We start from the raw sequence: 22,858 nt of genomic DNA on the forward strand, positions 1-22,858 counted from the left end.
TGAAAGACACAGGGCGCATGGCTTATAGCCTTTGAAATGCCAGAGGGAGTTAGGAGGACAGGCAAGGCTGGGTAGCTTTCTAGTCAGCAGGTGGCAGTACTGTTATTCATTTCTGTGTTTTAGGAACACACAGGGATTTTCCATTATTTTACTCCATGGGAGCCATAACATCAGCAGGAGTTTGCGTCTAGTTTCTCTGCCATAAGAATTGGGCAGGGTAATATTCAGTCATGAGCTCCAGACTGAAGAGGCATCCTTGTTTTGGCAGTGCTTTTCTGGAACTCCTAGAGAAAGTCGTGTTTATCTTTGGCCCTTAGAAAGGATGGGAATAACCTTGGGGACAGGCCTGTCTGTGCAGGTACCTGTCTGTTTTTAGTTGCTGGTATCCCTGATCATGGTATCTTCACCATCATGTAGAGGAAAGCGCCCCTTCTAGACCTCGGGGTCATCTCCTTCAATGGCACCTAGCATCATCCCATCCTGGGCCCAGCATAACCCGTGTGGATTTTGAGGGTTCAGTGTGCTTTAGGGAGGGTGACTGTTCCACCCAGGGGTCACTAGAACAGGCACATCCACCTTGACCTGCTTCGGACCTCTTCTTCTTGCAGCTTGGCCCACGATGGGACCCTGCATTTCACTCCCTCCCACTCTGAATTAGGCCCCATGAGCCTTCTCTTCACAGCCTCATAGATCTCTTGGGTGAGCTGCTCAAAGGCTGTGCTGATGTTACTGTTGTTCTTCGCTGAAATCTCAACATAGCGAGTCCCTAAGGAGGCAGCCAGCTTCTTCCCCTTCTCTGGCATTGCTCGGTACTCAGCCACCAGGTCACTCTTGTAGCCTACCACCAAGACGAAGATATTGAAGGGTTTCACTTTCTTCAGAACCTCCCGATACCGCCAGGCGACGCTCTCAAAGGATGTTCTGATGGTGATATGAAACAGCAAGAGGCCTCCAGCCAAGTTCTGATAGTAGGAGCAGGTCTCTGACCTCAGCAGCCAAGAAGGAATCCAGAGTTAGTTTTGAGTTCTCCATTGAGGACATAAGGAGAAAAGGGAACCAGGAAGTTTGCTGGAAAGAGCTGGGGTAGAGTCAGAAGACCTCAGTTCTTAATCAGCTGTGTGACAGGTAAGTGGCTTCAGCTATGAGTCATTCTGTCCTGTCTGCATAAGGAGGGGCTTGCTCATTCATTCAGCAAATCTTTGTCAGCCATACCCATGCCTATGATAGGCTGGGGCTACAATGATGAATAAAAACAGACAAAGGGAGCACTCCTGCCATTGGATAAATGTAAAACTGGCACTGTGACAAGGGCTGCCAGGGACAGGTTTATAGGGCTGGGGGAGGAGTCTGGCAAGTGGGGGAGAAATGTTGTTTGGGCTGAGAAATGAGGGATGCAGGTGAAGGGGATGGGCTCTCTTTCAAGGAGAGAGAACTGCGTGGTATATAAGCCTTGAGGCAGTGTATGAGGTAAATTGAGCCAGGCCATGCAGTGCCTTGCAGGCCCCAGCAAAGATTGGTCTTTATCAAAAAAGTAATAGGACACCAGGCGCAGCAGTGGCATCCTCAGGAGGCTGAGGCTGGAGGATCGCTTGAGGCCAGTAGTTCAAGTCCAGCCTGGGCAACATAGCAAGGCCCTCATGTCTTAAAAAGCAAAAAATTAAAATAGTAACATGAGCCACTGAAGGAGTTTAAGCAGAAGCATGGCATGTGCAAAGGCCCAGAAGTCTAAAGGAGTCAGCGTGCCAATGTGGCTAAAGCACAAGATTAGGAGAGGGTGGCTAGAGGTGAGCACAGAGTGAGCTTGGGGGGTGGACTGCTCTCAGGCTTAGTGGCGTGGGCTTCCTCCCGGCTTCTCACATGGGTACACGGAGCCGCAGCTGCAGTGCCCACACCTTGGAGGCTGCTCTGTGTGTGCGTGCATGTGTGTTGCAGGGTGTAGCGTGGGAGGCCCCGCAGACCGGCTCTGGGCTTACCACCCCTCTTCAGCCGAGCAGCTTTTTTCTTAACCGTTGGCCATTTTTGGGCTCTGAGAGATCTTCCATTGAACAAGGATTCTGATGCTCAAAACAGGCATATAAATAAAAGGTTTGAAACCCACTGCACAGGCTTTGGGAAGCCAGTGAAGTTTTAGGTGAAGGACTGGTGTGGAATATTTGCATGTGAAAAGCCTCACTCTGGCCGACAGTGTGGAGAGTGGATAGAGGAGGCAGGAAGGGGACCAGCCAGGATGTTGCTGCAGTTGTTTGGACTAGAGGTAAAAGACTAAAGCTTGAGAAGTTCCCTGAGAAAGAATGAATCAGAAGGCAGGGGTAGGGGCTGGTCACAACAGGATGAGTTCTGAGGACACAGAAAGAGCCATCTGGGATCAGGAAGCCATCTTGGAGCGGGTACCCTGTGCATGCATGGTGTGCAGCTGGGAGGAGGTGAGCAGAGCTAAACTAAGGTCTTACAACTAACTGGAGTTAGAAAAGAAAGGCCTTCAGAGGTCATCCAGTGTGGCCCGTTATTTAACAAGTGAGAACACTGAGGTCTGGAGAGGTCGTGTGACCTGTCCAAGGTCCCTAGGCAGGGCAGGACTCAGACCCATGCTCTTTGTCCAGAGTCCATCCTTCTAAATGGCCTCCAAGGCCCCTTCTCCTGCCCCCTCCCTTCCTGGTGGATGAGCTCTCTCTTTGGCCCTCAGGGTTAGGTGGTGTGGAAGGCATGGAGCAGTGGCCATGTCCAGAGGCCTGCCATGCCATACGCCCCGGAACCTTCCTGGCCAACTGTGTCCCAGAACTGGATCTCCACCTGGATCCCAGGCTGCACCTCCACAAAGTGCACAAAGAAGTTTACCTCCACCATCTGGGTGAGGTCCTCAACAAAGATGCCTTCTGTGTAGTGTCCCAGCAAGGATAATTTGCCCCCAGTTGAGTCTCCTAGGAGGATGATGCAGAACTGGTACTGTCAGAGGGTGTCCATGCAGGACACCAAGGCCAGCCAGGAGGAGAAATGAGGCCAGAGCTGATGCACAAACCACGTGGCCCTGGGTCTGATTCAGACTTGCAGGAGAAGTGGAGCCAGAACCCAAAAGGTGTGATCAGGGTCCTCCAGGTCTAGGTTCCCCAGGACACTCCCAGACCTAGGCATAGAGAGACCTCCACGACTCCTCTGCAGAGAGACTTCATACAGTGCCATTTGAAACCACCTGGCAGAACTGGGTCCCATCAAGACAGAAGTAGGGCTTACCTGAAATAGAGGCCCTTGTCCTATATCCATCCTGAGTGGTCCCCAGGTCCTATATCCATCCTTGAAGGGTCATGGAGGTCACAGCCCCCATGTGCTAGGCTATCTCCCTCTTCTTCCTTGCTGGCCTACATCCCAGCCCTAGGCCTGTACCTACAGGAATGGGGTTGTGCAATGTAAAACTTGCCTCTCCCAGCACTGGTACTTCCAGCACAGCTGGAAGGAGATGTCCCAGCCAGGAGCCCTGGGAAGATGTCCCACACGTGAACCACAGACTGAGCACGTGCTCTGTGCCAGGGTTGGGAGCATAAGCATAAAGCAAGGGGGCTGGTAACACGAGATTGGCCATGCCTGTTCATGTTTGTTGAAGTTCAGTTATTAGTACAAGGAGTTCTTCATGCTATTTTATACTTCGCAGTATCTTATTTATTCTTGGGTATTTTTGAAAATTTCCGTAACAGTTTTTAAAAGCCCTGCCCTTAGCAGCTTCTTCAAGAGAATCAAACAGCCCTGGCCTTGAAGAGCTACAGTCTGGGGGGGCAATAAGCAACAGTGCCTGAAATCCCCAGAGAAGGGAGCTGCTTAAGTACCTTGGAGGCTCAGAGAAGGAGCTGATACATTAGGGCAGCATCTGGGCTGAGCCTGGAAGGATGAACAGTTTGATAAAGGTGGAGGAGGGACATTCCAGGCAAAGGAGCACATGAAAGATACAAAAGAGGCTTGTTAGCAGGAGGAACTTGACATTTATTGGGTGCTTAGCACACGTCACCGTATTTAATCCTCTAACTACCATGTTACTTAGGACTCAGTATCATTTTACCATGTCAGAGGCTGAGGCTGAGAAAGGCAGAGGTAGACACTGGGTTCCCACACCAACCACATCGTCAGTTCCAGCCTGTGCGAGTGTGGACAAGGTGGTTCCTTTCTCCTCCACTAGCTTTCAGGGGCTCCCTGAGCAGGCAGGGTCTTCAGAAAGGGTCCCATGTGTGGCAGACCTTAGCTCTGTTCCTTCTAAGAGCTATAGGAGATATATTCAGGTCTGAATTGCAAGGTTTGCAGCCCAAAGAAGAGGTGGGAGGACAAGGTGTTTCAAGGCAAGGAAGCAGCTCACAGAAAGGTCTGGAGGCTGGGGAGCCTGACTTTGTCATAGCTGCTATGGCTGGAGGGTTTGGCCAGGGTCCCATCTTGGAGAAGGAATTTTGCTTGCATAGAATAGTATAGGGAGAGACCCAAAGAGAAGATTCTGGAACTTTACCCTTAGAAAGCAGAGCCAAGGCCACACCTCCAGAAGGTGGTCAGGACCTTTAAGAACAGAGTCTGGAATCCTTGTTACTTCCTCAGTGTGGTTACTTTGGTAGTCTCTCTTCCATTATTAATAGAGAAACTTTCCGGGTAAAGAGGTGGACACTTCCATTTTGTGAACTCTTAATGTGTGACAAATACTGCCTTTGATTTCTTATTTAATCCTTTCTAAAACTCTGAGAGTAGGCCAAGCACGGTGACTCACGCCTGTAATCCCAGCACTTTGGGAGGCTGAAGCAAGAGGATCGCTTTAGCCCAGGAGTTGGAGACCAGCCTGGGCAACATGGTAAGACCCCATCTCTACAAAAAATTTAAAAATTAGCTGGGTGTGGTGGCATGCACCTGTAGCCCCAGCTACTTGGGAAGCTGAGGCAGGAGGATCACCTGAGTCCAGGCATTCAAGGCTGCAGTGAGCTATGATCAGGTCACTGCATTCCAGCCTGGGTGACAGAGTGAGACTCTGTCTCAAAAAAAAAAAAAAAAACTGAGAGATATCATTACCCCATTTTACAGATGAGTCCACTGAGGCTTAGAGAGATGAAGTGAGTTGCTCAGGGTCCTACAGTTAGTACACAGTGGAGCTGGGATCCAAACCCAGGTTTGACTGCAAAGCCTGCCCTATCTTTGGCAGCTGGGTTAATGTGGTGGTTAACGGGAGGTGATATTTACCTGAGTGTTGCAGGCAGATCACATAATACAGGAAGAGCAGAGAGAGCTGGGACTGTCCTGGCACAGGAAACAGCATGTGCAAAGCCTGGAGCTGCAAGGGGTTCAGAATTTGGCTGGGCAAGGTGGGTGGGAGATGATGCAGCAGGCTCCAGGTAAGGAAGGGCTTGGACAAGAGCAAAAGGATTTGGATTTTATCCTGTAGGCCTGTGGTCCCTAACTTCCAGGCCATGGAGCGGACTGGTACCAGTCTGTGGCCTGTCAGGAACCTGGCTGCACAGCAGCGGGGGTGGGGGGGTACGGTGGGGGAGGTAGGCGAGTGAGCGAAGCTTCATCTGTATTTACAGCCGTTCCCCATCATTTGCATCACCGCCTGAACTCTGCCTCCTGTTACATCAGTCACTGTCTCCCATTACCCCCAGATGGGACTGTCTAGTTACAGGAAAACAAGCTCAGGGCTCCCACTGATTCTGTGTTAGGGTGAGTTGTATAATTATTTCATTATGTATTACAACGTAATAATAATAGAAATAAAGTACACAATAAATGTAATGTGCTTGAATCATCCCAAACCCTCCCTGCCCCCTGTCCGTGGAAAAATTGTCTTACCATGAAACCAGTTCCTGGTGCCAAAAAGGTTGGGGACCACTGCTAGGTGATGGGGAGCCAGAGGGAGGATTCTAGCAGGGGAGCAGCCAGATCCAATCTGTACTATTTTTCTTTTTTTTTTTTTGAGACAGGGTCTTTCTCTGTCACCTGGACTAGAGTACAGTGGCCTGATCATAGCTCACTGCAGCCTAAATGCCTGGGCTCAGGCGATCCTCCTGCCTCAGCCTCCCGGAGTAGCTGGGACTACACGCGTGCACCACCATGCCTGACTAATTTTTCTATTTCTTTTGTAGAGAAGGGGTCTCACTCTTGCTCAGGATGGTCTTGAACTCCCACTGCACAGGCCCAAATCTCTACTTTAAAAAGATCCCTGTGGGGCTGAATCACAGGAGAAACCCTGGAAGCCTGAGACCCTCAAGAGTGTCACCATCTAGACTAGAGGCCAGGGCCCTGAACTGTGACAGCGATGGCAAATGGGCACAGGTCCTGCTCCAAGGTGAGAGGGCCAGATTCTGAACAGTGGTGGGAGTGAAGCTCCAGTCCCCAGGTGGCCCAACTCTCTCTGCCTCCCCCTCTCTGCAGGTGTTCTAGGCCTGGCCTTTCCTCGAGCCCGCCAGGGGGCTGGGCAGGGCTGCCTCCCTGCTGGTGCAGGCACACACCCATCAAAGCCACCCACAGTCTCAAGAGGACCTGCCACACTGAGGGGGCAACTGGGGGTGGGATCAGAGCCCTGAGGCTTGAGGCAGGACCTCCCCAAGGCCGGCCTGAGGCAGTGGACAAGGTTACCAGAACGCCGAGCTGCCCAGCTTCGCCAATTCAGCCACATCAGTTTCCCTGCGCTGGACTTGAGTCCCGGTCTGTGACACGGACAAGATCAGCTGGCCTCACCAGGTTGCTGTGGGTCAGGAGTAAGCCACTGGCAACAGAAACAGCTCACAGTGCATGAGCCCATGTGTGTGGCAGGAGTTCACGTAGCATGTCACTTAATCTCACAACCCTGCATGACAGAATCTACTATTATCCCCATTTTACATTTGGGAAACAGGCTGAGAGAGTTAGACTGCGATTCCAGCCTGCTGGACACTCTGGGGAGGCAGCGGGGACAATGGGCATTGTCTTTTCCTGGGAGGTGGGCCTTGCCAGAGTGGGCCGGGGCTTTGGGGACTGGTTCTCCAACTGCCAGCCAGCACTTTGAGAGAGGAGGGGGTCAGTTCCCTTTCCCTCTCCCGCTGGAGTTTTGGGGACTTGTTTCAAGCACCTGACAGCTTCCCCTGGGCCAGCCGCTTGTCTCCCAGACAAGCTTCTGTTTAGGCCTGTGCTCCTGAACAGGGAAACTCTGGGAGGCCAGAAACCGCAGACTGAGTTGAGGGTCATTACCTGCTGCTTCCCACCATTGCAGCCATGCGGGTCTCCTGTGAATTTCTACAAAGAGCCTGGGCCTTTCTTGCCTCAAGGCTGTTGCTCTTGCTAGTCCCTCTCCTCTACTTACTGGCTGTGAGGCTTTAGGCAAGTCACTTAACCTCTCTGGACCTGTCTCCTCCTTGGTAAAATGGAATGATAGTACCCGCTTTATATGCTTACTGCGAGGACTGAGTTAACATATATAAACCCCCTGGTACATAAGAAGTGCCAGTCAGATGCTGGCTACAGTTACTGTTCCTTCTGTCCAGATCTCTGCTCTGCTCTTGGTTTCTCCTCCCACTCCAGGTCTCAGCTCAGGGTCATCTCAGAGAGGCCCTACCTGACCACTTGCTCTAAAGGAGCCCCCAGCACCCTGATCTGTGGTTTCCAGAGCACGCCCCACAACTGGGAATCATTGAGCTCATTTATTTACTTGGTTTGTTCACTCTTCCCATAGACTCTCAGCCCCAGGAGGGCTTTTCTGTCATGTTCACAGCTGTATCCCCAGAGACTAGAACAGGGTAGATGCTCATTTAAAAAAATTTGGTAAAGGAGCTGGGCGCAGTGGCTCACGCCTGTAATCCTAGCACTCTGGGAGGCCGAGGCAGGTGGATCACTCAAGGTCAGGAGTTCGAGACCAGCCTCAGCAAGAGCGAGATCCCGTCTCTACTAAAAAATAGAAAGAAATGATCTGGACAACTAAAAATATATATAGAGAGAAAAAATTAGCCGGGCATGGTGGCACATGCCTGTAGTCCCAGCTACTCGGGAGGCTGAGACAGAAGGATCACTCGAGCCCAGGAGTTTGAGGTTGCTGTGAGCTAGGCTGACGCCACGGCACTCACTCTAGCCCGGGCAACAAAGTGAGACTCTGTCTCAAAAAAAAAAAAAAAAAATTGATGAAGGAATGAAAATATGCCCTAAAGCAAATAATTTCCCTCTCCTGGCCCCAGCTTTCCTCTCCGTCAAATGAGGATACTTGTGCTGACCTCACATTGTCCTGAGGATGAGTGAGGTGGTTTTAAAAAGGGAAGGCAGGGCCAGGTGCATAGGGAGACCCGTCCTAATCCAACTCCATGGGGAGGAAGCTAAGAAACTCACTCTGATTGAAAACCTCCCAAGAATGCTAGGAAGGCGGGATTATCAATTACATGTTGAAGAGGAAACTGAGGCTCCAGGAGGTGGAGTAACTGGCCCAGGGTCACAAAGTGAGTTAAGTGGTTGTGCTTTTTGCTGTGGCAATTGCCCGTGCCCTGCTCATGCCCACTGGCACGATACCCCCCAAGACATACACCCTCTATAGCTGCTGATTCTGCCCAGCATAAACACCATCTCCTCCAGAAACCTTCCCTAATCGCCCCCAGGACGTTCCTTGCCCAGCAGTTCCTATTGTAGATTTGGTTTGCCAGGAGATGTGTTCTGAGATGGAGATTAGTGTGCAGATGTTTATTAGGGGGTATTCTTGAGATGGATACGTGGTTGGGGAAGGAAGGGAAGGAAGCGGGATGGGGCAGAGGGAGAACTTGGCTGTGATGTTGTCACAACAACGTCCTCAATGAAGCCCGTAGAGAGTGATGAATCTGGGCTGACCTTCAGAGTTGTCCAGAGTTGGGGCAAGGCCTTGAAATTATCCCGACAGATGGATAATGGATATTGGATGTGGGCTGCCCCTGAGGGGTGGCAGTTCCCAGAGAGGTGACGTCCACCATCCAGCAGGACTCCTAGCAGCTGGGGAGGGTTGATGGGTTCCTCAGCCAGAACGGGGATCCTGGTGGCTCACTGTAGTGTCCACTGTGTCCAACATAGCTGCTGCTCATTTATGTTCCTCCCTGCCTTCCAGATCCAGGTTCAGCCCCTGGGCTTGGGGGGAGGACATTGGCAGCAGCCCTGGGTTGGACACCACACCTGAATCCCATGCCCAGATGTAGCCTAGGCTGAGGGTCTAAGGAGGCCCCAAGCCAGGCTCACACTGGAGTTCCCCACACCTGTCCTCGCCTGTGCAGCAGCGTCCGGACGCGTCTCAGCGTCCCAGCCCGGGAATGCCGCCAGAGTGGCCTCATCACAGCCAAGACAAGAGAAAGTGGGGAGGGCAGCTTTTGTCATTCAGTTCGCAGTGGGGCAGCTTTGGGTGAGCACATCCTGTCCTTTATCTCATTCATGGCCACAACCTCCCTGTGAGGGGGGATCTTTTATGAGCCCCATTGACAGATGAGGTAACAAAGGCTCAAGGACAGGAAGTTACACACTTGGCCTCTGACACATTTCTATAGAAAGGGGCTGAGCCAAGACCCCAAAATCCAGGAGGCATGACTGTGTCAGGATACTGTTTATTCTGTCATCTGTCCTCCAGGGACACACTCCCCATCCCACTAGCAGGTCTGAAGTTGGCACTGTTTTAACCTTTTTTTCTCCCACAGTCAACACTGGCATGGGCCCGGGTCCTGCTTCCTGCTCGGGGACCTGGAGATGTGAGTCTTGCAGATGAGCCGGACACCCCCCCAGTGCTCTTCCAGCTTGATGTCCCCCCGCTGCAGGGCCTGCTGGATAGCATTGGCAAGGGTGTCAAAGGCCAGGTCCACATTGCTGTTGGATTTGGCTGAGGTCTCCATGAAGGCCATGCCCAGAGAGGTGGCCAGCTCCTCTGCCTCCTGGGCGGAGACACAGCGGGTGCTCTGCAGGTCACTCTTGTGGCCAACCAGCAGGAAAATCGCCTTGTCGGGGCCTTGAGTGGCCATGACCTCCTGGTGCCAGTCTTGGATGTGTTCAAAGGACTTCCTGTTTGTCACATCAAAGACCAGCAGGACACCCACCACATTCCGGTAAAAGGACCTGGTGATGCACCTGGGGAGGTGGGGAGGGACATTGGGAGAGGCTTATTTCTTCAAGACACCCCCCAAGTGAGGACCTCCTCCCCGCTGGGATCCACAGAACGCCTCACCCCCCATAAGAGCGCATTGCACACTGCCGGCTGCTTCTGTCTGGGTGTCTGTGGCTCTCCCAGGAGACTGGGAGCTCCCGGTTAGGAAGCAGGTGTGATTCTCAGACTCTTCAGACTGTCCCTCCACTCCCGGAGGAGGCCTGAGTGTTCCTGACTGCCGGACTTTGCCTCTCGGTTCTCTCCCCTGCAAACTCCGATTGATCCTTCAAGGCCAGCACAAAGCTCTCTTCCTTTGACAGCTCCTTGACACTGCCCCTCTGTGCTCCGTGGCCTATCTCAGCACCCAGGTCCAGAGTTCAGTGTCGGGGGGCAATTCTCCTCCCCTCAGGACTGAATGTTCCTCTGGGGCTTGGCCCACCCCGCAGTATTTGTAGGATGAGCGACCCCATGAGGTAGGGTCTGGCCCAGCGGACCGGGACCCAGCCGCGGGGACCCCAGACCTCTACTTGACCACTGAGGTTGGCACGCCTGGGGGGCCCCTCCCACCCGCCCGCACCCCCGCCGCCCGCACCTGAAGCGCTCCTGGCCGGCGGTGTCCCAGAGCTGCAGCTTGACGCGCGGTCCGGCCCGAAGCTGCAGCGCGCGGCGGTAGAACTCGACGCCCACCGTGGGCTCGGGCTCGGGCTCGGGCTCCGGGGCCCCCGGCGCGCCCGCCACGTAGCGCCGCAGCAGCGACGTCTTGCCCACCGCCGCGTCCCCCAGCAGCGCGATCCGAAACTGGTAGCGGCAGCCCCCGGCCTCCATGGCCCCCGCCGCGGCCCTGCGGCCCCTGCGACTGTTTGTCCCGCCCGGCCCGGCCCTTCCCTGCCAGGCCCTCCCCCGACCCCAGGGCCCTCCCCGAAGGCCGGCACCGCCCCAGCTCCAGCCTGCAGGCACTGGCAGGCAGGGCCGTGGGTGGGGGAGCCTGGGACTTTTCCAGCACAAGGGGGACCAGACCCCGGAGTGCGACCGAGCGGAAACACCTGCGCAAGTCACGTTCTCTGAGCCTCAACCTTCTCCTGTGTCAAATGGGGATAATAATACCCCTTGCTTCACAGGATAAAAGGATTAACCTAGACAATGTGGGGAGGGGAACCCGAACGTAAACTGACCTAAGGGACAGAGTGCTAGAGCATTCACTTCGTTCATTTACTCTCCAGCTCCGCCCCCAGCCCCCACTGCTTCCCGTGAGGCTCCTGCTGCAGCACCTGGGACCACTCTGGAAAGTGGGTGTTTATAGCTGCTCCCTCCCCACCCAGCTGCCCTTTCCTAGAGCCCCGTTAGCCCTGCCAGGGGCCTCTGGTTCAACGTTCAGGTTCAATGATCAACAGCCCCACTGATTCCTCCATTCCTGTCTGTGTTGGACTCCAGGGCCCCAGAAGGGACTGGACACAGCCTGGTTGAGGAGGCAGGACAGACACAGACAACTGCAATTCTAGAGGGAGGGCAGTTGACCTGTGGACCAGACAACTAACATTTATCAGGCCAGATGGTCAGTTCTTTATGATTTGTGGGCAGCAACCCCTTGATAGGGCCACAGTGTGCCCATTTTAGAGCTGAGGAGACTAAGGCTCAGAGGCATGGCTTGTCCCGGGTCACACAGAGCTGGACTCACATCCAGGTTTGTCTCACCCTTCATTACTCCTCTGATACCACAAAAGGGGACCGACCCCAAGGCAGGTCCCATGAGAACCAGGACACTGTAGTTGGGTCTTACTTGGGTCAGGGGCTAGGGTCAGGCAGGCACATGTGCTCCCAAGGGCCACTCCACCCTTTCCAGGCTGGCCTTCTGGAAACCCAGGGCATTGAGGCTGGAGTTCTGGCTGGTTGCAGACAGCTTTAGCCTATCGGTTCACTCCTTTAGCAATCCCACTGTCCCACTGCAGGTGGCTTTTACCAGTTTAACTTGTTATGGCAAATTGGTGATGGTAGGAAAGTCCTCACTGTTGCAAATCATACCATCATGTCTTTCTAAAACAACCTTGTGAATAGGTATTGTTATTCGTGCCATTTTTTTTTTTTTTTTTTTTGAGACAGAGTCTCACTGTGTTGTCTGGGCTAGAGTGCCGTGGCGTCAGCCTAGCTCACAGCAACCTCAAACTCCTGGGCTCAAGCGATCCTCCTGCCTCAGCCTCCCGAGTAGCTGGAACTATAGGCATGCACCACCATGCCCGGCTAATTTTTTCTATATATTTTTAGTTGTCCGATTAATTTCTTTCTATTTTTAGTAGAGAGAGGGTCTCGCTCTTGCTCAGGCTGGTCTCGAACTCCTGAGCTCAAACAATCCGCCCGCCTCGGCCTCCCAGAGAGCTAGGATTACCACCACGCCTGACCTATTCATCCCATTTTTACAGATGAGAAAACTGAGGCTCAGAGAAGTTAACTAACTAGATCACTCAGCAAGGAGGACTGAGACTAGCTGTCAAGGCTACATAAAGCCGAAACCTTGTTTGCTGTTTCTGTTTGGGGCTGGACAGGTTGGGGATCTGGGAAGATTCAAGTTTATTCTGGCTAATTCTAAACAAATCAATGGAAAGCCATTTTATCATGTCTTCTGGCCATTGGTCACCTGCACGGTAGAGCCTGAAAGGGCCCAAGTCTCCAGGAGTAGAAGAGAGAGAGAAACCCAAGGACCTGGGCACCAGGAGGAGCCTCAGAAAGGGGGTGTGTGTTGGGGGAGGGTCTTCCCCTGCCAGCGCTGCCCACGCCAAGAGATCTTGCCCCAGTGATCCCTCCATCAGAATGTTCTCCCACCTCGTTCTGTTCATCTTTTGCATCTGGCTCCTGTGGATGCCCTCAGCTCCTTCTCTTCCACTGGTGCTGTGAATTCCAATCACGCTGAACACCTGTCCTCTCCCCAGCCCCTCTGCCAGGAACACGCCTTCTCTGCTCTTCCAAGGACTAACTAACCCTACTTCGGGCCTCAGTGTGGATCCCTGTCCTTGGGGAGCCCCACATTGGCCAGATGAGGTCACATGCACTTTAGTCCACCTGTGACTTCTCCTGTCTCCTAGGCTGCAAGCCCCTGTGGGCAGGGACTGACAGTTGTACCCTCAGTGCTTAACTCAGTGCTTGGCTTAGAGTAGGAACTCAGTAAATGTTTATGGTTGGATGAATGAATGAAGTGGATAAGTGCTATGCATTTATCCCTCCGTTCATTCAGCCAAATACCACAATAGAGCTGGGTTCAGGATGCCAAAGGGTCAGAAAAGACCTTTCAGAGGAGATGATGCTGCGTCTCCAACGATGAGTGGGATCTGGCAAGGTCAAGGATGAAGAGTACTCCAGTGGGGCTGCTGGGCAAAGGCAGAGAGGCATGAAACAGCTGGAAGTGGAGTTTGAACTCAGTTCTCCTTGAAGCCTTTCTGGTCAGCCCACGTGGGCAGTGCACTGTCAGCATCTGGCTTCCTGAACATCTTCCTTCTCCCAGACACTCCTGCTGTGGCCTGGGGTCATGTGTCTGCCTCTGACTGCTCCCGCACTCGAATCCAGATGTCAGCTGACCTCTGCCATGGACTCTTTGTGTGACCCCAGGGGCAAGTTATTTCCCTTCTCTGAACCTTGCTTCCTCTTCTGCTAAGTGAGGCAAATCACGGTACCCGCTTTGCAGAGTCATCCTGTAGGAACTGTGTAACGCAGCAGTTGAGGAGATGCACATTTGTGTTAGAACAGATCTGGGTTGTAGTTTCAAGTACTACTTACTAGTATGTGACCCTGGCCAAGTTTTATTCATTCATTCATTTACTTAGTAATTATTTCAATAAGTGCTGGCCATCTTTTATATGCCAGGCACTTATACAGCAGGGGGGAAAAAAGACAAAATTCCTGGTTTTTTTGTTTTGTTTTTTTGTTTTTTGAGACAGAGCCTCACTCTGTTGCCTGGGCTAGAGTGCCGTGGCATCTGCCTAGCTCACAGCAACCTCAAACTCCTGGGCTCAAGTGATCCTCCTGCCTCAGCCTCCTGAGTAGCTGGCACTACAGGTGAGCACTACCACACCCGACTAATTTTTTCCATTTTTTAGTTGTCCAGCTAAGTTTTTCCGTTTTTTTTAGTAGAGACAGGGTCTCACTCTTGCTCAGGCTGGTCTCGAACTCCTAAGCTCAATCGATCCTCCGATCCTCCGGCCTTGGCCTCCCAGAGTGCTAGTATTACAGGCGTGAGCCACCACGCCCGGCTGGGGAAGATTTTTATATTGATGTTTACTCATTCATTCCATGGACAAAACATTGCACCACGAATGTGGGCTCGGGGGTGGACTCCAAATATCCAGTACTTACTTCGCTTGCCAGCTATGTGACCTATTCCTCAGTTTTCTTATCTGTAAAAAAGGCATAATTATGATACCTATACACAGGGTTATTAGGAAAACTAGATGACATAATTGAGCACAGTTTAAATAGTAAGCGCTCAGTAATTCATACATTAGTGGAAGAAAGAAGGCTTGACTAATGTAATCATCTGAGCCCTCCCGGAGCCCGCTCAGTCGCTGCTCGCCCGCGTCCCCACCGCGCTCGGGCCGAACCCTTTCCCAGCTCAGAGGGTTAATTTCCCGACTTTGAAAATCATCCCAGAGACTGAACTGCAGAGGGCACTGCGGCTCTGCCGCCTCCCTGTGAGACCAGCGCCGGGTACTGAGAAGCAAAGGAACCTCCTCCGTGCACACGCGCAGGGCTGCGCGGTGACGCGCCACTGGAACTACAACTCCCAGGGTGCAGCGCCACGCGCGCGGCCGCCGGGGCAGCCTATATAAGCCTCCTCCCCGCGGCGCAAGTCCTTTCTCCCTGCGGCCGCGGTCCTGGCTGCGCTTCTTTCGGGCAGCCAGGCCTCCTGCGGTCTGCGCCCTTCCCCCTCCGCCCGGCGCCCGCCGCCTGCACTCGCCGGGCTGCCTCCCGAGGCGGCGCGATGTTGACCGCGGCTCGGAGGACCGGGCCTTCCCGCCTGGTGGGGCCCCGGTACGGGAGGCCTCGTCGGCCGCACGCGCTGTGACAGGGGCCGGAGCCCGCGGGGCTGCGCCCTTCTCCAGCCTCGGCTCGGGCCTGACGGGTGAGTAACGCGGGCGGGCGCACGAACGAGCGCCTGGGGCCGCGGGGATGTAGCCTGGGCCTGAAGTGGCTTAATTTGGGGGAGGCCACGTGCTGGTGCCAGGAGGACCTCCGGTTGAGTCTGCCTGTCACGGTTATCAGCTGGGTGGCCTTGGACAAGTGACTGCGATCGAGTTTTCTGGAGGTCACCGTGGTGGATATAAGGAGGAGGTTTCCAGGAGGACGGATTTTAGTCATTCAGACCCTTTTTTGCATCACAGTTTAGCGGCCTACAGGATGACTGTGTCAGTCACCAGAGTGTCTGGGTAAATGTATTTCAGTAGGCAGGAACGATGCGCAGGATTTAGATGAGTCAGGTGGCTCAACAGCAGTTTGGGGTTGTGGCTGCCCTGTGACCTGAATTGTCCCGTGGCCCTTATCGAAGCTGCAGCTGCTTCCACATAGCTGCTGTGGTCAAAAAGGAGCCCAGAGTGACAGTTTTCCTTGACGGTCGCCGTTCTGTTTGCTGTAACTGATCTGCAACATTTTGGGAAAATACAGTTTCATTGTACCTGCCGTGTCTCCGGTATAGCCAGAAACCTTTATTAGAATTGGCTGTTTCCACACTAGCAGAAAGGTGGGGTCTTATGCGTGCAGTTAACCAGAATAAGGCTTTTGGGAAGTACTTTGCCCAGGCCAAGAACCAGTAGGGAAGGGCAGTCGGGAGTGGGTTGGACATGCGTACGGGGAAATCAGTGGCATGTGACACATCATAGCGATGCTTTGGGTCACTTACCTGAAAAGCTTAAGGCATCAGTATCAGGACCAAAGGCCAGTCAGACCTTTATGAGGACCAAACGAAGGGAACAATGAGATCATTCAAGATAATTGTGTTTTCATTTTAGCTGTGCCTGATGAAGACTCCAGGATGACTGAAGTTGGTTTTTTTGGGGAGCGAGGACTCCAGAGGTCATGACAGTGATGAAACAGAACAATCTCAGGACACGTGGGTAGGTTTGTTTTGGAGACCTACTTTGGGAGCTACAGGGACAGTACAGCATGTTTCCAAGGGCTGTGGCTGATTGTGGCCATGGGATCTCCAACTGCATGCGAGAGCAACCTGGAGAGACTTTGACAGCTCAGGTCAGCACAATACCTGCAGCTGCCACTCGCCTTTCCTATAATGTTTCAGGACCTGGCGTTAGCCTTCCACCCGGATCCAGGCGGTTTCCATCAGTTTCCACGTAAATGGGTGTATTGGGTCAACTTCGTGGTTTAGAGCTTTCACATTGAGCTTTTGTTCTGCAGGTTGCCCCCAAGTTCCCTGGAGGTATCTGATACTGAAGAGACCAGCATGTTTCCATGGCTGTGCTTTAAGGTAATGTCGATGTTGAAGACAGCTTGGCCCTCCTGTTCCCTTTCCCATCGGATCTGAACACTGGTCTTGGTGGTCGTAAAAGGAGGAAAAGTAATACTGAAGCTGGCCCCCCCAGTGTTGTAGTTTGGTATATAGCATGTGGGCTAGTTTCAAACAAGGTTGAATTCTCTTTGAACTTGTTTACTCTCCCCTGTAAAATGGGAGATTTACAGGGGAGAGGAAACAAGGCTAAAGGGGGAATATATGCGAAGCTCTGGGAGTCGTGCAGTAATTGCTGACCAATTTTATTGTATTCAGGGAGGGAGCTATCAGCTTTCTTGACTCTTGATTGAGGGTGTCCTTTTATGTTGGATCTAGGTTAGTAGTAAAGCTGTCCTCAGCTGCGATTATGGAGCTACTGAGTCGGGTAAGTTCATGAATACCTTCACAGCTTCCTTGTAGCTTCAGGTAGTGCTTGAGTTTGTGAGCCCTGTCATAAATAATGTAGCAAATAGAGATGTAAGGTTACTCGGGTCTGTGGAAAAGTCTCAGCTTTTAATACATTTACATCTGGCCTTCGTTGTGTCCTGTGTTTATTAGCTGTTCATGACCAGCACGGCTTGGTCTCTAAGCTGTGCCCACCCTGCAGGCCATGCACAGAGGACTGAGAGCAGCAAATGTGCCGTAGTGGGTGGAGCTCATGACACATCCTTTGGTTTGACCTCAACTTCCCTCCCACCCCCAGGGAGAGTGTGGGATAGATGAAGGGGTAGAAACAGGTAGTTCATCTAGCTCAGGGTATTCCTTAGGATGACTGGTCCAGGATGAAACCTAATCTGAGTGGACATCTGTGGATGAGAAACGCGGATATGGGACTGAGACCAGCACCTAGGAAAGTGCCTGGGTAGGGATTAATCAGGACGGCACTAACACACTTGCTTACTCTGTTTTCAGGAAAATTGCAACAGGCTATTTCAGGTGGAAACTGAACTCCAAGCACAGATTTTTTTTTTTTTTTTTTTGCTAATGTTATATGCATCTGATGTTGAACTATAGATGATCAATAAAAGACGAAGTATGTTTGTGTCTTGTCCCTCAAATTGTTGGTTATTCCCCATTTAATATTCTGTAGACCCAAACTCGCAGAAAAGGTTAACCTCTTAGAAATAACGTGGTCAATTCTATAACTGCATTTTTACTTATTTCTCCTTTGCTGGACCTGAGGCTGTTTTAGGTCCTTGTTAACAGATCTTCGAAGGATTCTGTGACATAGGCTGTAACCCCGTTGCCTTGAAGCAGTGATCCCCAAATCTCTAGCACAAAACTAGATCAAAGTTCTGTGAACCCCAAAACTTTCAGGAAGGGCTAGCAAATGTACTAGACATGAACAATATAAGTTGGAAAATGGGATCTCCTAATTTATTTGGAAAATGAGATGGGTGTAAGGTTGACAAGGTAGACTGGCATTGACTCATCTTGGTCAAGTTAATCCTTTTTCTTTCTGCCACCATTTCTCATGGAAAATACTTAAGGTAATTAAGGCCAAGAAATGGGTGGGGTTTGGGAATCTTGGCACACAGATGGCCCTTTGGCAGGCCGGTCCCTTATGTGATCCAGGCCTTGTAGGTACTGCAGCTGACAATGGCAAGAACCAAGTCTTGAGCCTTCTTTAGGCTAAGCATCCTCCATCACTTCCCACCACACATTCCTCACTGGGCCATGCTCCTTCCATCCCCAGAATGTCCTTTCTACCTAGGTGGTAGCCATGTAGCAAGTTTGTTGGGGTGACCCTAAAATATCAGAGACACAACAACCACGGGCAGCAGGTGCTCAGGCTGCAGAGAGCCCTAATGGTTTACTTGCCTAGGGTTTGCTGAAATGAGTCATTACCCACTTTGGGTATTCCCAAACTGTCCTTATCTCTGGGAGTGTGGATAATTGCGTGGGGTAAATGGTTGTGACCAAAATAGCAATCTGAACTTTGTTCAGCAGTTGGTCCCCTGTCAAATGAATTGCTGTCAAATGAAGGCTGCAGCACCGCATAAATACTCATAAGCTCCAGAAATGGTCAGTCATTACAAATCATTTCAAAAAAGGCTCCACAATTTTTAAAAAAAAGTCTCATCTTCCCCACAGTCTTTTCTGACATGTTCTTTGTCCTTGCTACATCACGGCGGGGATCTCAGAAGACACTGTGTCCAGGGGCTGCCAGTGACAGTCCATCAGTGCGTCGTACAGCTCCTCACTCTGCTCCATGAACTCCTTGTTGGCCTCAGTCACATCCAGCTGCGGCATGGGGTCTGGAAGGAAAGCAAGGATGAGGTCAGGGAAGGCTAACGGGACGGCTGCAAAGGATTTGATTCAGTTCCCATCAACCAAGACTCTGTTCTAGGGTGAGGTCCTTATCCTTTCTGTCAGTGTCCTCTCTTAGGGGCTGATTTCACTGCCTTGCAGGGTTCCTGGGAGGATGAAAGTAGGATCATGTACTTAGAAAACGTAATAATGGCAGCTCTTGTTATACATATTATTGAAAGCTGCACCTATGTCTCCAGCCATCATGTACCCTAGATTTTCTGGTGTGGTCCTCATTTCAAATTTGGGTTTGGAAAATCTGATCAAAGTTATTAAATCCAAAGTACCATCTGAAGATCTGACAAATGCCTAATGAAAGAATTATGGTCTTTCATAGGGGCTGAGAGGCCAAGTCCTGTATTTTAATCTTTTTTGATTGTTCTTTAGAAATCATGACAAAATATATAATAATATTAAAAATACTGTATCAGGTAAACTATTTTTTAAAAAGAATATTAGAAACCAGGCGGGGTGGCTTCTGCCTGTAATCACAGCTACTGGGGAGGCTGATGAAGATCACTTGAGGCCAGGACTAGGCAACATAGCAAGACCCTATCTCTACAGAAATAAAGTAAGGAATATTACATCGCATAGAAAATGAACTTCAGCTGCATACAATTTGGATGAATCGCACAGAATGCTGAGTGGGTGTTGAATGAAAAAAGCAACACAATACATAAAGTATGACTGCCTTATTTAAAGTTAAAAAACCAGCAAAACTAAACCACATTGTTTAGCCATGTACAGCTAAGTGATAAACTATGAAGAGAAGGAAGAAAATGGTTACCACGAAAATCAACACAGTAGTTTTCCCTGGCAGGCTTGTGGGTTTTGATTTGAGGAAGAGAGCCTCTGGGGGCAGGCTTTGTTCTACTTTTTAGAGATGGGGGTCTCAACATGTTCCCATGCTAGCCTCAAAGTCCTGAGCACAAGTGATCCTCCCAGCTCAGCCTCCTGAGTAGCTGGGAATACAGGAGTGTGCCACCACACCCAGCTCTTGTTCTACTTTTTATTTTTTTTTTTCTTGAGACAGAGTCTTGCTCTGTCACCCAGGCTAGAGTGCAGTGGTGTGATATAGCTCATTGCAGCCTCCAAGTCCTGGACTCCAGTGATCCTCCTGCCTCAGCCTCCCAAATAGCTGGGACCATAGGCATGCACTACCATGCCCAGGTAATTTTTTTTATCTTTTGTAGAGATGGGGGTTTCACTATTGCCCAGGCTGCTCTTGAACTCCTGGGCTCAAGTAATCCTCCCACCTCGGCCTCCCAAAGTGCTAGAATTACAGGTGTGAGCTGCTGTGCCCGGCCTCGTTCTACTTTTTTTTTTTTTTTTGAGACAGAGTCTGGCTCTGTTGCCCTGGCTAGAGTGCCGTGGCATCATCCTAGCTCACAGCAACCTCAAACTCCTGGGCTCAAGCGATCCTTCTGCCTCAGCCTCCCGAGTAGCTGGGACTACAGGCATGTGCCACCATGCCCGGCTAATTTTTTCTATATATTTTTAGTTGTCCAGATAATTTCTTTCTATTTTCAGTAGAGACGGAGTCTCGCTCTTGCTCAGGCTGGTCTGGAACTCCTGAGCTCAAACAATCCGCCCGCCTCAGCCTCCCAGAGTGCTAGGATTACAGGCGTGAGCCACCGCGCCCGGCCGTCATTCTACTTTTTGACCTAGATGAACATTTCATGGGCAACTGCAATATAATTACATGTTAAACTGTACATTGGTTTTATGTGTTTTTCCATATATATATTTCACAATAAAAAGTTGTAAGAATCATTATCAGTATGGTTGATAATCCCAGCTGCCTTTTTGGCAGTAATTGACAAGCTGATCTTAAAATTTATAAGAAAATGCAAGGGACCCAGAATAGCCAAAACAATCTTGGGGAAAAAAATTGAGGACTCACACTTCCCCATTTCAAAACATACTTGAAAACTACAGAAATAAAAACCCTTTGGCAATGGCCTATGGATACACATAGAGATCAATGGAATAGGATGAAGAATCCAAAAAAAAAAAAACACCTATACATCTATAGTAAACTGGTTTGATAAAGGCTCCAAGACAATTCAATGGGTAAAGAACAGTCTACAGCTGGGCATGGTGGCTCATGCCTGTAACCCTGGCACTTTGGGAGGCTGAGGTGGGAGGATTGCTTGAGGCCAGGTGTTCAAGACGAGCCTGGGCAACAGAGCAATACCCCATCTATAAAAAAATAATAATAATAATTAGCCAGGTGTGTTGCCGCATGCCTGCAGCTACTCAGGAAGCTGAGGCAGAAGGATTACTTAGAGTTAAGAGGTTACAGTGAGCTATGATCATGCCACTGCACTCTAGCCTGGGTGACAGAGCAAGACCCTGTCTAAAAAAACAAAACAAACCAGTCTTCAACAAATGGCACTAGGACAACTTGATTTCCATGTGCAAAAGGATGACATTGGACCCTACCTCACACCTTATATAAAAACTAAGAATGATTTAAAAAAAAAATTAACAATGGATCAGACATAAATGAAAGAGCTAAAACCATGAAACTCTTGGACTAAAACAGGTATTTCATATTTATGATATCAAAAGCATAAGCAACAAAAAAAGAAAAACAGAGAAACTGGACTTAATATGAACTCAAAATTTTATGTTTCAAAGGACATTATCAGGAAAGTGAAAAGATAAGCCAAGAAATGGGAGAAATGCAAATCATATGTCTGATAACAGAGTAGCATCTAGAATAAATATTCTTGCAACTCAAGAGTAAAAAGACAACCCAGTTTTTAAAATGGGCAACAGCTGGGCATGGTGGCATACTTGTAGTCCCAGCTACTCAGGAGGGTGAAGTGGAAGGACCACTTGAACCCAAGTATTCGAGGCCAGCCTGGGCAACATAGCGAGAACATGTCTCTTAAAAAAATAAAGCACAGGACTTGGAAAGACATTTCTCCAAATAAAACATACACATGGCCAATAAACATATGAAAACATGATCAATATCATTAGCCATGAGAGAAATGCAAAACAAAACCACAATGAAGGCCTGACATGGTGGCTCACGTCTGTAATGCCAGCACTTGGGGAGGATGGAGCAGGTGGATCACTGGAGCCCAGCAGTTAGAAGCCAGCCTGAACAACAAAGGGAGACCTCCTTTCAAAAACAAAAAGCTGTAAGGAGATACCACTGCAAACCCACTGGGATGGCTATAATTAAAAAGAATAAAAACTGTTGGTGATGATGTGGAGAAACTAGAACCCTCAAATACAATATACAGATGGGTAGGAATGTAAAGTACTGCAGCCAGTATGGAAGTTTGACAGCTCCTCAAATGGTTAAAAATAGTTTATGAAATGATCCAGCAATTCCACTCCCAGGAATGTACCTAAGAGAAATAAAACTTTTGTATGTTCACACAAAAACTCATATATGAATGGTTCATGGTAGCATTATTCATAATAGCCAGAAGTGGAAACAACCCAAATGTCCATCAACTGATAAATGGATAAACAAAATCAATGGATGTTCATACAATGGAATAGTATTTGGCCATAAAAAGGAATGAAGTCCCAACACAGGCTACAACATGGATGAACCTTGAAAATACTATGCTAAGTGAAAGAAGCCACTCACAAAAGATCACATATTATATATGATTCCATTTGTTCAAAATGTCCAGAATAGGCAAATCCAGAGACAGAAAGTAGATGAGTAGTTTACAGGGTCTCGGGGTGGGGGATATAAAGAGTGACTGGTAATGGAGGGTTTCTTTTTGGGATGATGAAAATGTTCTGGAATTAGACATGGGAGTCATAATGGCTGCATAACTTTGTGACTATTCCAGAATCTACTTAATTATACATGTATGCTTTAAAAGGGTAAATTTTATGTTTTGTCAATTATATCTCAAAATAAAAACCAAAAACCTAACTGGGATCTTGCAATATAGTCTATTTACATCTGGTCTTTTCTCACTGAGAATATTTTGCTGTGTCAAACTCAGAAAAAGATAAGAATTTTTTTT

General features: G+C 50.0%; 2 protein-coding genes and 1 long non-coding RNA gene across 3 annotated transcripts in view; 1 reads left to right on the forward strand and 2 right to left on the reverse strand.

Annotated features, from left to right (window-relative positions):
* Window positions 1-9,495: 9,495 nt before the first annotated feature.
* Window positions 9,496-10,896, reverse strand: RAB42 (RAB42, member RAS oncogene family). Its single transcript, XM_012645981.1, has 2 exons — window positions 10,653-10,896; window positions 9,496-10,044 (listed from the first exon to the last, which is right to left on the reverse strand). The coding sequence occupies exons 1-2, from the start codon at window positions 10,883-10,885 to the stop codon at window positions 9,621-9,623; spliced, it is 657 nt and encodes a 218-aa protein (XP_012501435.1). The 5' UTR covers window positions 10,886-10,896; the 3' UTR covers window positions 9,496-9,620.
* Window positions 10,897-14,914: 4,018 nt separating this feature from the next.
* Window positions 14,915-17,579, forward strand: LOC105811712. Its single transcript, XR_001137559.1, has 5 exons — window positions 14,915-15,164; window positions 16,048-16,152; window positions 16,451-16,520; window positions 16,878-16,926; window positions 17,454-17,579. It is a non-coding gene; the product is annotated as an uncharacterized LOC105811712 (long non-coding RNA).
* A 1,010-nt stretch (window positions 17,580-18,589) lies between these two features.
* Window positions 18,590-22,858, reverse strand: part of TRNAU1AP (tRNA selenocysteine 1 associated protein 1) — a 20,610-nt gene continuing 16,341 nt past the window's right edge. The window contains exon 9 of the mRNA XM_012645982.1: window positions 18,590-18,799. Coding sequence (XP_012501436.1) covers window positions 18,663-18,799 — 137 coding nt within the window. The 3' untranslated portion in view covers window positions 18,590-18,662. The remainder of the gene's footprint in view (window positions 18,800-22,858) is intronic.

Source organism: Propithecus coquereli, unplaced genomic scaffold (genome assembly GCF_000956105.1).
Source record: "Propithecus coquereli isolate 6110/MARCELLA unplaced genomic scaffold, Pcoq_1.0 Scaffold239, whole genome shotgun sequence".
In the NCBI taxonomy this organism is placed as follows: domain Eukaryota; kingdom Metazoa; phylum Chordata; class Mammalia; order Primates; family Indriidae; genus Propithecus; species Propithecus coquereli.